Here is a 13,494-nt window from a genome sequence, read left to right as displayed (position 1 = left end):
TTGAATGAATCGCTCACACAATTATGGGAACTGGCAAGTTTGAAATCTGTAGGGCACCTAGGGAAGAGTTAATGTTGCCACTCAAGTCCAAAGGCAACCTGGAAACATAATTCCTTCCTCCTCAAGGACCTCACTCTTTTCTCTTAAGACCTTCCACCAAGTGGATGAGGTCCACTCACATTATGGAGAGTTACCTGCTTTGTCAAAGTCTGCTGATATAAACATTATTGTAACTAAAAAATACCTTCACCCAACATCTAGATGGATGTTTGACCAAGCAGCTTGGCACTATAGCCTAGCTAAAATGTAAAATTAGCCATCACCCCATGACCTGGAGACATATTTAACATTTTGATTTATTATAATGCTTTTTTCATATCCCTTTATTCTTACAACATTACTGGCCAGATATGTTATTTATTTGGTGCCAAATCCTGATGTGGTATCTCTGTTCTGATGAGAAAATGCAAATTACTCTCCAGAAGTCTGTTTTAAATCACAGGCTCAGATCGTAGGTTTTAGACTGACGTTTGTTTAGGCAGTGACCCAGTGATCTGACTCACTTCCACTGTCATTTGACAGCCTCCCATTGCCAACCCCAATTCCACCCCACTCCCACCTCCTCCGGCTCAGGGTCGGGGTCACCTCATCTGTTTTCAAAGACCCATTGAGCTCCCATACCTGATTTCAGGTTAACATGGTAGTCTTCAGATTTCCCTGAACTTAATAATTCATTGAGGCTTAAGGAAAAAAAAAAAAAATGTTTCCTGCTCTGATGGGAACCCAAGAGGGTACAGAGACAGCTGACTCAATTGGACTAGCTAAATCCAGTATCTGAACAGTTATTTGTTCTGTTTATATTAATGCTTAATACTTGTATTCGTTTTGATACTGACATTGAAAGATCACGCTCATATTGAGAAATTACATCATTTATAAGCATTATGCAAATTGAAACTCATGTCTAGATTTACATGTATTACTGATATTCTAAGTCCTACATGAAGCTATTATGAATTGCTAATTTGCATTCACTAAACACATTCCTTTTTTCACTCTGCATCTGATTTTGGATCTACTGGAAGGACTGATTATTCTTCTGATGAAAATATACACCTTTTCTTAAGGAGGTTTGTGTTAGATTCAACTCCTTTCCTGTGTCTCATATTGAAAATGTTTAGAGGAGTTCCCGTCGTGGCGCAGTGGTTAACGAATCCGACTAGGAACCATGAGGTTGCGGGTTCGGTCCCTGCCCTTGCTCAGAGGGTTAATGATCCGGCGTTGCCGTGAGCTGTGGTGTAGGTCGCAGACGCGGCTCGGATCCCGCGTTGCTGTGGCTCTGGCGTAGGCCGGTGGCTACAGCTCCGATTCAACCCCTAGCCTGGGAACCTCCATATGCCGTGGGAGCGGCCCAAGAAATAGCAACAACAACAACAACAAAAGACAAAAAGACAAAAGACAAAAAAAAAAAAAAAAAAGAAAATGTTTTGAAAAGCCAGACTTTAGAGCTTGAAATCTGAAAGCCCACAAGACATACCCATATTGCTCATTTTTCATTAGTTTCTTTGCTGTGTGTAAGATTGGGATGTTAGGGAAAGCCCTCACCACTTTCGTTTGGTAATGTGATTGCCAAGGTTAAAACAAGACTATGCTACTTGCTACATTATTCATAGGAGGTGACCCTTGATTTTTGGTAGCAGCTTCTATGTACAGCTGTTTTTACTGGTTTTTCAGTCCAGTTCTCTGGAGGTCTATCTGTAGTGTTGCTGAAATAAGTCACATCAAACCCTCTCCAACAATTCTCATACCAAGGGACTTTGTTCCCAGACCTGATTTCTCTGTGCTCCTTCCTTGTTGCCTAGAACTGGTCTCTGTTTCCAAGTGCCTGTACTAGAATTTGTCCAGTGGCAGGTTGCCCCTAAATCCCAACCTAGGGCCTCGGACCCTACTAGCTATTGCCAAGCTGTCCTGAGGTTGATGTCCAAGACGGACAGAACTCCAGTCTTCCATCACATGGCCAAGTTGCAGCATCCTATTCTTCCCTCAGAATACCTGTTATAGGTTGGATTGTGTCATCTAAAAGATATATTGGAGGCCTAACCACTTAGTACCTCAGAATGGAAATTTGAAAATACAAATAGAGTATTTCTTCTTGGAAAGAGAGTCATTGCAAATGTAATTAAGATGAGGTCATAGTGGAGTGAGGTGGGCTCTTAATCCAATATGTCTGGTGTCCTTATGAAAAGACAGCCATGTGAAGACAAGAGACAAAGAGGGAGAAAGCCATGTGATGACAAAGCAGAGGTTGGAGTTGGAGTTTATGCATCTGCAAGTGAGGGAAAACCAAGGATTGCCGACAAACCATTAGAAGCGAGATAGAGGAAAGAAAGGTGCCTGTGTTCCTGCTGACACCTTGATTTCAGACTTCTAGCCTTCACTATTATAAGACAATAAATACTTTTCTGTTGTTTTAAGCTACCCAGTTTGTGGTACTATGTGATGACAGCCCTAGGGAACTAAAACAGAACCTCACTAAATATCTTGTTCTGAATACTTTCTTCTCCCTTTATGTTTGCCTGAAAAGTAACCAGCCATTGCCCAATCCCATTGGACATTCACTAGCCATAGATGGAGCCTCTTATGTCAACACCATGGGTCACATCATTTCTCCTGACTTGTCCTATAGTCTGGTCACCTAGTTCACCTGACTCTAATGTCTAACCTTATTCCAAAGCAAAGAAGTTTTTATCACCTGCTGACATTGTTACAGACTCTAAAGTCAGAATACAGCTTGTGTTAATCTCAGAAGATGATGGTACATGTTATGGAGTGAAGGTACCCCCCCACTTCCCACATTCTTATGTTGAAGGCCAACCCCCAACATGATTTTGGAGAGGAGGCCTTTGGAAGGTGATTGGGGTTAAATGAGGTCATGAGGATGGGGCCTTCATGATTGAATTAGTGCCCTTATAAGAAGAGACATCAGAGACCTTGCTCTTTCTTACCCCCAACCCCACCATATGACCGTATGACAAAGAGTTCATGTGAGCACACAGCAAGACGGTGGCCACCTACAAATAACAAGAAGCCTCACCATGAAACCTGCCTTGTTCTTGGACATCCTAGCTTCCAGAAATACATTGAGAAATACGTTTCTGTTTCAGCCACCCAGTCTATGGTATTTTGTTATCACTACCCAAGTGGACTAATACAGTGCATGTGTTTGTGCTCTGCTTTTCAAGACTATGCATTAAACACAACCAACATAACACAGACTGCCACTAGGTTCCTTGAGTGTATTAGTTTCCCAGGGGGCTTCCACAACAGATTACCACAATCTTGGTGACTTAAAACAACAAAAATGTATCCTCTCACAATTCTAGAGGCCATAGGTCCAAAATCAAAGTGTTAGTGAGACTATGCTCCTTCTGAAGGCTCTAAGGGAGAATTCTTCTTTGCCTCTTCCAGCTTCTGGTGGCTCCGGGCATCTTTGGCCTGTAGCTGAATGGCTCTTATCAATTCCTCCATCTTCATATGGCCTAGTCCTCTTTTCCGTTTTATAAGGAACCTTGTCATTAAGTTCAGAATGCACCCAGATATTACAGAACAATCTTACCTCATGATCTTTAATTATATCTGCAAAATTTTTTTTTCTTTTGTGTCTTTTTAGGGCCGCATCCCCAGCATATGGAGGTCTAGGGGTCCAATTGGATCTGTAGCCGATGGCCTGCCTATTCAGGGCCATGGCAATGCTAGATCCGAGCCGCATCTGCAGCCTATGCCACAGCTCACAGCAACGCCAGATCCTTAACCCACTGAGCTAGACCAGGCATCGAACCTTTGTCCTCATGGATGCTAGTCAGACTTGTTTCCCCTGAGCCACAACAGGAACTCCTGCAAAGACTTCTTTCTATAAGGTCACATTCACTGGTTCTGGGGGTTTCGGTGAACAGATCCTTGGAGGAATCTGCATTCAACCCACTGTATGTATGACTATGTAACCTAGGAGAAAAAAACTACAATAATAAATTATATTAGAAACAAAACTGGCAAACGAAAATTCAAAAATGACTTATGTTGGTTTCAGGCCATGGCTTCATGCTTTGATTTAAAGAAGATTTAAGCCTCTGGAGTTTCCATATGTTTGGAAAGAAAATAACTGGAAAGCTACTTAGCTGGAAACTTAGTATTTGATTTTCCATTTAGTGACAGGCTAAATTACAAAAGATTGCAAGGCATTTTGTGTATACATGCCCATTCCTGCTTTTCTGTAATTTAACTTTGGCAATTTACATTTACAGTGTTCAGCCAATTAAACCTCTTTTATCAACCAGGGGCATTTACAGCAGGGAGGCAACACACAATTAAAGTTCTATCAGTTCACCTGCTTCCATATGTACCCCAGCTCTCAGCCTCAGTCTGCTTCCTGTTGTACCCAAGGCATTTTCCTGTGGCTAATCAGTCTGTCCTCAAAGAGGGGGTTTGGGGTGAGGGGGGGAATTGTTGGGTTAGCACACATGGCAAAGAAAGGAGAAATGATGGAGCCAGGCAAAGCAAAATTTCACAGTCATGATCAATAGTGCTACATTAATATTTGTTGAATTTAATTATTCCATCTCATAGTCACTACACATCAGTGAAGTGTAGAAAAATTATTAGAGTATAGATAAACTAATGCTAAAGAAAGTTGAATTGCTTTTTCAAGACCTACACTTTATAAGCAGTCCACCAAAAAGAGCCAGATATTTTGGCAAACTATCTATAAAGGCACTTTCCAAAGAAGCATCATTTAAGTAAGCTGATAGCTGCCAAAAGGAGTTCACCTAAAAATAACACTGATTTTATTGTAGTTTACTAAAAATGAGTTTTATCTCTTACAGAACAATATAATTAGCCTTTAACAACACTTTACAATGGAAAAACCAGTTATAGAGGGAAAACGATAAGCTTCTGTTTAAGGGCATTAAGCAAGCAGGGGTTTTGCCTGAGATAGAAAAAAAAAAAAAAAACTTCTAAATTTGTGAATTGAGGATCAATATCAGCATAGTTGGTCTTCAGATTGGCTTCGACTTGGGCCAAGTGCTTGAGATTTTGTGAGTTTGAAAAGCCAAAAATGGAAGTTCCCATTGTGGCTCAGCGGTAACTAGCCCAACTAGTATCCTTGAGGATGGGGGTTCAGTTCCTGGTTAAGGATCTGGTATTGCCGTGAGCGGTGGTGTAGGTCGCAGATGCGGCTTGGATCCCATGTTGCTGTGGCTGTGATGTAGGGTGGCAGTTGTAGCTCTGATTCGACGCCTAGCCTGGGAACCTCCATATGCCACAGGGTGCGGCCCAAAAGAAAGAAAGAGAAAGAAAGAAAGAAAGAAAGAAAGAAAAGAAAGAAAAGAAAGAAAGAAAGAAAGAAAAAGACAACCCAAAAAGTGATGAGAAATCCAAGGAAGAGAGAAATCTGGACAATTTAGGTCGGTTCATCCATGTTGACTGCAGCTTACATATCCATTTCATGAAGCATACATACTAAGCTACCAATGAACTTCCATGTGGATGCAGTAGAAGTCCCAAGAACTAGGGGTAGAAAGTATTTGCTTTGCATGAGCACTTGAATCAAGACACAAAAAGGCTCAAAAAAAAAAAAAAAAGAAAAAAATCCCTGTTCCGTTTTCAAAACATCATCCAGTAGCTCCAACTCCCCTCAAAGTCTTTCGAAGACACTCCAGAATTCTTCCCCCAGTGAAATATTCCTCCAGCTTTTGATTCTTTGAAGTAAAAATTGGGAGAAATCATGAAGCCCATATGAGTAAATAAAATTTCTAACAAGTACTGCCTCTGCTTCTTCACTTAATAGTCTTACAGAAAAATGCATACTATGTATGTCACCTCATTTATAAGTGGTTATGTGTGCTGTTTACCAATGGTGCCTTTGTACAGGATCTGCTGCATTGGTTGTGTACTGCACAATTCCAGGGAGCAATATTTACATGGACCACAGTGTAAATGATGCCCCCAGGGAAATCCAGGCGGCCTGACTCCAACTCTTTGTTTCTTATCAGACACATGACAGAGCAGCTTAGAAATCCCCTTCCAGTAACCTTTGGAAATGTGTTGATTGTCTGTTTATATTAAAATTCCCATATCAGTGCACCTTCTGAAAGTAGAATTTATGAGTACTGATACACCCAAGCAGATACTTGAATATTCTTATTTTCACTAAAGGGTTTGGCTTCCCATTACTGCTTCAACCTTATTCTGGGGGTTTCATTACCAGATGACTGTCAATCCTATATCTTGTGATGTGGAGAATGTTCCCTACTTGTTCCTTCCTCTCTTTTTTTTACTACATTCTTGAAAGTCCATTGCCTTTAGAAGAAATACCTACATTTCCTCATAGAATAGGAAATATTTATGCAAACTGCATAAACTGCAGTTACCCTGTACCTCTCAAAATCTGAAACCTGTTTCTGTTTTCAAATTTTCCATTATGATGCCGATAATTCTCACCTTCTCCAAGGGATCACTTAGCTCTCCAAAGTATTTATGCATGACCTTAGTCAGCTGTTACTGCAATAAAGCTATATAAGAATCGACCTCAAAATGTCAGTGACTTAAAATGTTTATTTTTCCCACACTTGAGTTGGTGGGAAAGCTGAGGCAGTTTTGATTCAGGTTATGGTCAGTCAGGTCTGCTCCCTGTGTCTTCTCATCCTGGGCCCAGCAGCTTCCCCTGAGCATATTCTTTTCATGCAGAAATACTGATGGCTTGAGCACAAGAGAGCAAACCAAGCTGAGCAAACATATTTCAAGCTTCTCATGGGGCATGAGTTCTACTTGAATTCATTGGCCAAAAGCAAGGTTACAGCAGTAGGAAGGAGAAGTACCCTGTGCCTAAAAGGGAGTTACTGCAGTACTATGAAGGCAAAGGGGGGAGGGTCACAATTGTGATCATTCTATCACAGACAAGAAGTGGAAAATAATCCATAAGCCAATACGAACAATAATCCAGTCCACACAATATACAGGAATCTGAAATCTATTCTCTGTCATTTACAGGAGTTGAAGTTGATTGGACTGGATATTCCACACTTTGCTGCAGACCTTCCATTGAACCGATGTAAAAACCGTTACACAAACATCCTGCCATGTAAGATTGTCAGTAGTGCCGATCCTACTTGTGTCTTCCAAAGGCTGAGGGAATGTTATTGCAGATTAATCAGTTTCACCAGTCCCTGGCCAGGGCCAGTAATGGTCTTTCTCCTCAAGGCCATCTCTGCGATTGCATTGATCGCATTGGTGCTGCTTGGATGTCTTTAGATTCTGTCCTGTGTGGGAAGATATAATTATTATGCTTTTACATGAATCATATCTGAAGAGAAAAGACTGTTTGGTCCTTTGGAGATCAAAAAGTCTTATGCAAATTAGGGATAAGATCATTTGTGCTCACGACCTATTTTCCATCAATTCATTAACAGTGGAAGGAGGCAGATGGAAAGGGAGTGCAAGGTGTGAACAAGCCCCCTTTCTTATTTCTGGCAAGCTCTGCCATTCTTTAGCATTTTTGTAATAAAAGCAACATTCAAAGAAAAAAGTAGTATAAAGTTTTTATTGGATGATTAAAATACATTCCAGCATAAATTTAACTTTCCTCTCTGCTGCACCCTAGGGGGAGCTGGGAAAGAAGGGGAAAGTGGAAAGCTCTGAAAAGAGAACTCCCTCCTTCATGAGGGTTCTTGACAAAATTAGGTAGTAGTATCATTATACGCCTTACATCTGTACACATTTCAGCATTTACTTTTTTCATTTGAAGTCCATTTACAAAAAGCCCATCAACTTCATCTTCTTGTCTCTGGGTTTCCCAAAGCTAGTGAATTCTTTGGATGTCCCTGAGTGAAATGGAAATCCCAAGTTTAGGCTACATTGTATAGCCTTCCACTCAACCTACCAGATATTTTAGTTCCTGTACATATTCTTCACAATCCCCTGCAAAATCTGGAGACTACTCTTCCAGGGACAGGAGAGCTGATGGGGAGGATATAGTGGTTGAGAGAGATGTTTATGTATTCACTTAAATATATAAGACACTAATATTGAGGTAGGGCCAAAATACCAAGCTGTAATAAGTGTTGTCTACTTACCCTATCACCAACTGATTTGATATTGGGTACAGATATTGAGGACAAGATTATCTTGACAAATTATTCCTTCACTCTGATTTTTCTTCTTCTAATATTTTTTATATTTTTCTTTTTTTTCCCCTATATCTCTTAATCCCAAACTCCTAATTTATCCCTCCCCCTCTTTCCCCTTTGGTAACCACAAATTTGTTTTCTGTCTGTGAGTCTGATTCTATTTTGTAAATAAGTTCATTTGTATCAATTTTTTTTTAGATTTTTACCTAGAAGTGATGTCATATGATATTTGTTTCTTTTTTACTTCCCTTGGTATAATAATCTCTAGATACATTCATGTTGCTACAAATGGCATTATTTCATTCTTTTTATGGCCGAGTAATATCTATATATATATCTTCTTTATCCATTCATCTGTTGATAGACACTTAAGTTGTTTCCATGACTTGGCTATTGTAAATAGTGCTGCTACGTACATTGGGGTGCATGTATCCTTTTGAATTAGAATCTTCATATTTTTTGAATACACCCCCAGAGTGGGATTACTGGATCATATAGAAACTCTACTTTTAGTTTTTTTAAGGAAGCTCCATACTGTTCTTGATAGTGGCTGCACCCTTCCACCTTGACATTTTATATTTTCTTTCTCCTTATCTTTTATAGATGACTTTAGCCGAGTGAGATTAGTCTCCATGAATGAAGAAGAAGGTGCAGACTACATCAATGCCAACTACATTCCTGTATGTAAACAAAATAAAAAATGTTTTAAATCATGCTTCCAAATTGTAGCCCAGCCAGAGGAACACTACATGGCTACAGAGATATGTCAAACAGCTCAATAGAATTGCTTGTTCTCCACCAAGCAATCCAACTCAAAAGAACAGTTTCCATTATTCCATTTTAGAATAAATAATAGGGAAAAAAGAAGCCCAGAGATGAGTTATATTCGAATTTCTTTGCAAAAGACTAGTGAAAGTGAAAGTAGATAGTTATACTAAACATCATCTTTCTTGTGTTTAAATTTCAGTGTTGGCAACCAAACTCAAAAGGCTCCACCTGAGCACCTGTGCTTTAAAAATATATCTCTAAAGACAGTGGTCGTTCTTATAAAAAGATGTGGGTGTGATTTTCCAGGCGTCTCAAGAATAATGTTTAAAATCATAGGGATTTATACAGTCAGTTGACTGCCTCTTTAATGGAAAAAGAGGACAAAACACTACACAGATTAATGATCCTTGGCCAGATTTATCCTCAGTAAATTTTCAGTTTTTCTCATTTGTGTGAAACAGCATCTGGTGTTGACTGTGGCTCCGAGGTGACAACACTCTCACTTATCTTTCAGGGATACAACTCACCTCAGGAATATATTGCCACACAGGGGCCACTGCCTGAAACCAGAAATGACTTTTGGAAGATGGTCCTGCAACAGAAATCTCAGATTATTGTCATGCTTACTCAGTGTAATGAGAAAAGGAGGGTAAGTGCCTAGTGGGCTCTGCCCTACTAAGCAGCAAAACCTGCACCGGTCACTACCATGGATTAAGTGATTACTGGGTACAGAAACTTCCATTTACGTAGTTCCCATTGTGTCTCAGCAGGTTAAGTATGCAGCAGGCTAAGCATCCATGAGGATGCAAGTTCAATCCCTGGCCTCACTCATTGGGTTAAGTTTCCAGTGTTGCCACAAGTTGTGGTGTAGGTTGCAGATGCATCTCAGATCTGGCATTGCTGTGGCTGTGGCATAGGCTGGCACCTGCAGCTCTGATTCAGCCTCTAGCCCAGGAACTTCCACATGGCACAGGTGTGGTCCTAAAAAGAAAAATAACAAAAGAAGCTTCCTTGTGCTTCATTCTTTATCCCCACAAAAATCCTATATGATTCTTCAGAGGCAAATAATTTGCATTCTCTAAGCACAGACTGCTTCTTCCCTAACTTGTTTGTTTTAAAGGGATGTGCTATTGTCCCCTCAGGTGAAATGTGACCACTATTGGCCATTCACAGAAGAACCCATAGCTTATGGAGACATCACGGTGGAGATGATCTCAGAGGAAGAGCAGGACGACTGGGCCTGTAGACATTTCCGGATCAACTACGTAAGTCGTGGAGCAGGGGTTCAGGGCCTTATCCCCAAGCTAAGGTAGCCCCTGGGGCCAGAAGACCAGTCCCCCATCATGGGAGACTAGGAACCCTTTAGGTTTGGCAACACTGCTTCCTCCAGGAGAAAGGTCCCATGTGTAATATGATTGTTTTCCTGTCTCCTTAAGAACGCGTAGATGAAATGCTTGGTCCCGTAGAGCCCGAGGAGGCGTAGCCACAAGGCTTTCATGGTCCCGTGTCAGATTCTCCTGGGGTAATAGAAGACAGGACAAGGTGACCCACCATTCACCAGGCATGACTGAGAAGTGTTGTCACTGCTTATATTAACCATCTAAGTAGGATATACAAAAACGTTTTAAAATAAAGTGTAGCTTTAGATGAGGAAGATTGAGTTTTGTTTGGCTGTGTTCCTTTTTTTTTTTTCTAGTTTAGTTTTTATTATTTCAAAAGTGCTTCTGGACCTTATTAATCATGGTTTCATAGCTCTTTTGCAATGCTATTGATTTCTGATTGTTAGAAAGGCAGAAGGACTGCTACCTCCTGCACTCATGCTGAATGTTTGTGTGCCAGGCTAGGTGCTAACATCCACTGCAGCCATCCTGGTACCTTCTTCACCAAGAGCAGCCCCAGAAAATAAGAGGGAAGATTCACTAGTATTCTTCACTTGAATATGCTCTCTGCTGGGGACAAAGCTTAATAAGACAATCTTCATCAAAATGTGCTTCTCTGTTTAGAAACAACCCTTCCTCACAGTATAGATTAGGGGATAAACAAAAGAACCTGTTTTGTGAAACCTGTGAGCTAAGAATGAGTTTTACTTTTTTTAAAGATTGAAAAAAATTAAAAGCAGAACACCATTTCACATGAAATACTCCATAGAAATTATGTAATTCAAATTTCAATGTCCATAAATAACATTTTACTGAAACATAGCCACAAATTTATTTACTGATGTTCTATGACTCTTTCTGTGTTACATCGAGCTTGAATAGTTCCACAGAGACTGTATGATCCACAAAATCTAAACTATTTGTTATTTTCCCTTTACGGAAAACACTGGTTGACCTTTAATATAGACAATGGAAATAATAATTGTTCATATCAATACAACATAAGCACTCATTAACTGGCCATTTATTGATATTGACAAGAAGCAAATCTCTTCTTTATTATGGTTGATTTACAATGCTGTGTCAATTTCTGATGAACAGCATAGTGACACAGTCACAGTCATGTACACACACACACACACACACACACACACATTTGTTTTCTCACATTATTTTCCATTATGGTCTATCCCAAGAGACTGGATATAGTTCCCTGTGCGTACAGTAGGACCTTATTGCTTATCCATTCTAAATGTAATAGATTGGATCTACCAACCCCAAACTCCCTGTCTGTCTAGTCCCTCCCCCTCTCCCATGGCAACCACAAGTCTATTCTCTATGTCTGAGATTCTGTTTCTGTTTTGTAGATAGGTTCATTTGTGTCATCTTTTAGATTCCACATATAAGTGATAGCAAATCATTTCTTAACCACTAGTATTTAACAGTGGCTTTTGCTACACTGAGAATTTAGGCAAACCCCAGTGTAACCATAGCAAACTGCTTCATGCTGTTCCATCTCCTTGACATGCCCATCTCCTTCTGTTCCCCAAGCACATTCTTACTCAGAGTTTCAGCTCAAATGTCCTCCTTTATCAAGCCTTCCCTAGTCTCAAGAGACCTTTGTCCCTTTCCTCCTCTGCTCTAGTCTCATGTACATTACTCCATCATAGTGTACCATAGGTGGTTGCAATTCTCATTTATGTCTGCCTGCCCTGCTCTCTGCTCCCCCACATGCTATAAATTTTGGATGCAAGTACCATTTTAATAACCCTTGTAATCCCAACCCTTACCCATTTAATAAATCTTTGTGATGTGACTAAATCAGTGAATGAATGAATGTTTTCAAAAATAATAGAGCTCTTAGAAAACACTGATGGATTTATCCATCAGAGAGAATATTTAACAATCGGAATTCCATTAGAACTCTGCTTTCTGTCTTGGCCGTTTTGGCTGGAAAGCCAGTGCAAGTGGCTAGACAAAGAATATATTTGAAGAGAATAAAACTTTCCCTAGGTTTTGCATTTAGGAGAAAAAAAATGCAAAGCAAAAACAGGGTCTGTTCTCTTGACAGGGAAAAATGACATAGATCAAGCCATGATCAATACCATGCTTCTTGTCCTTGGACTTAAATGATGACCTTTCTATGACAACCATGTGAAGAACTTGAAACATAGGAAGAAAACATTGAATAGTAGTTTTCTGGTAGTGTTTTTATAGAGTAGTTACAAGCCTCTGGTCCCTGAGTGCCCCCTTTTGGCCATAAACATACAGAATCTAAATTTTAAGTTTCTGCAACGAAGGTTAAATTACCAAGGAATGTTGTACTATGCTGATGAATACATTTTTCTATTTTTTTTCATTTTTTACTTATACATTCTTTATTCTCTTCATATTGATACATGGGATCTTTCTGAGTACAATGAAAGAAAATTACATAAATGAGGAAGGCAGGGATTAGTCTCTTTCTCCTACTCTTTAATACAATTAGAATTTTTTTTTTTTTTTTGGAATGGCTAAGTAAGATGTAACCAGCAAGTTTTTCTCATTTAAAAAGAAAGGAGGAAAATGACCATAACACACAATTTGTCACTTTCCAGCACTTGAAACTTGGCATTATCTGAGTAAGATCTGGAAACTAAAAACTGGCAAAACTGGTTTGTTCCCACTGACGTGTGCCTTGCTATCCAGCTGACAGGAATCACCTGTCTGATAGAGAGACATCTGCCTTGCAGCTACAGAGAGACTGATGGCAATTTAAAGCTTTCCTATTTTTGAACTACCTTGCATATTTTACCTGGATACATTTTCATTTTTTTTTCTTTTTATGGCCACACCTGCAGCATATGGAAGTTCCCTGGCTAGGGGTTGAATTGGAGCCGCAGCTGCCAGCCTATGCCACATGAAGCTCACGGCAACACCAGATCCTTAAACCACTGAGAAAGGCCAAGACCGAAACTGCATCCTCAAGTTCTCAACCCGCTGTGCCGCAACAGGAACTCCTTGGGTACATTCTCAGATCAACTACATTAGAAGATATATATATATATACATACACTCACACACGTGGATCATAGAAGATACACAGATCTTGTGCTTAGCTAGCGATCTGCATTTGAAAAGAGCAAACATTTTTATGAATTTTAGGTAGCAGAGTTATCTGGTGG

General features: G+C 39.9%; 1 protein-coding gene across 1 annotated transcript in view; it reads left to right on the top strand.

Moving 5' to 3' along the window:
• Positions 1–13,494, top strand: part of PTPRO (protein tyrosine phosphatase, receptor type O) — a 241,577-nt gene that overhangs the window by 216,288 nt on the left and 11,795 nt on the right. Inside the window, 4 exon segments of the mRNA XM_003126453.4 lie at positions 7,048–7,138; positions 8,787–8,863; positions 9,466–9,600; positions 10,094–10,216. Coding sequence (XP_003126501.2) covers positions 7,048–7,138; positions 8,787–8,863; positions 9,466–9,600; positions 10,094–10,216 — 426 coding nt within the window.

The sequence above is a fragment of the Sus scrofa genome, chromosome 5 (assembly GCF_000003025.6).
Source record: "Sus scrofa isolate TJ Tabasco breed Duroc chromosome 5, Sscrofa11.1, whole genome shotgun sequence".
In the NCBI taxonomy this organism is placed as follows: domain Eukaryota; kingdom Metazoa; phylum Chordata; class Mammalia; order Artiodactyla; family Suidae; genus Sus; species Sus scrofa.
The sequence above is the reverse complement of the archived record's forward strand: the minus strand, read 5'-3'. Positions and strand labels throughout refer to the sequence as shown.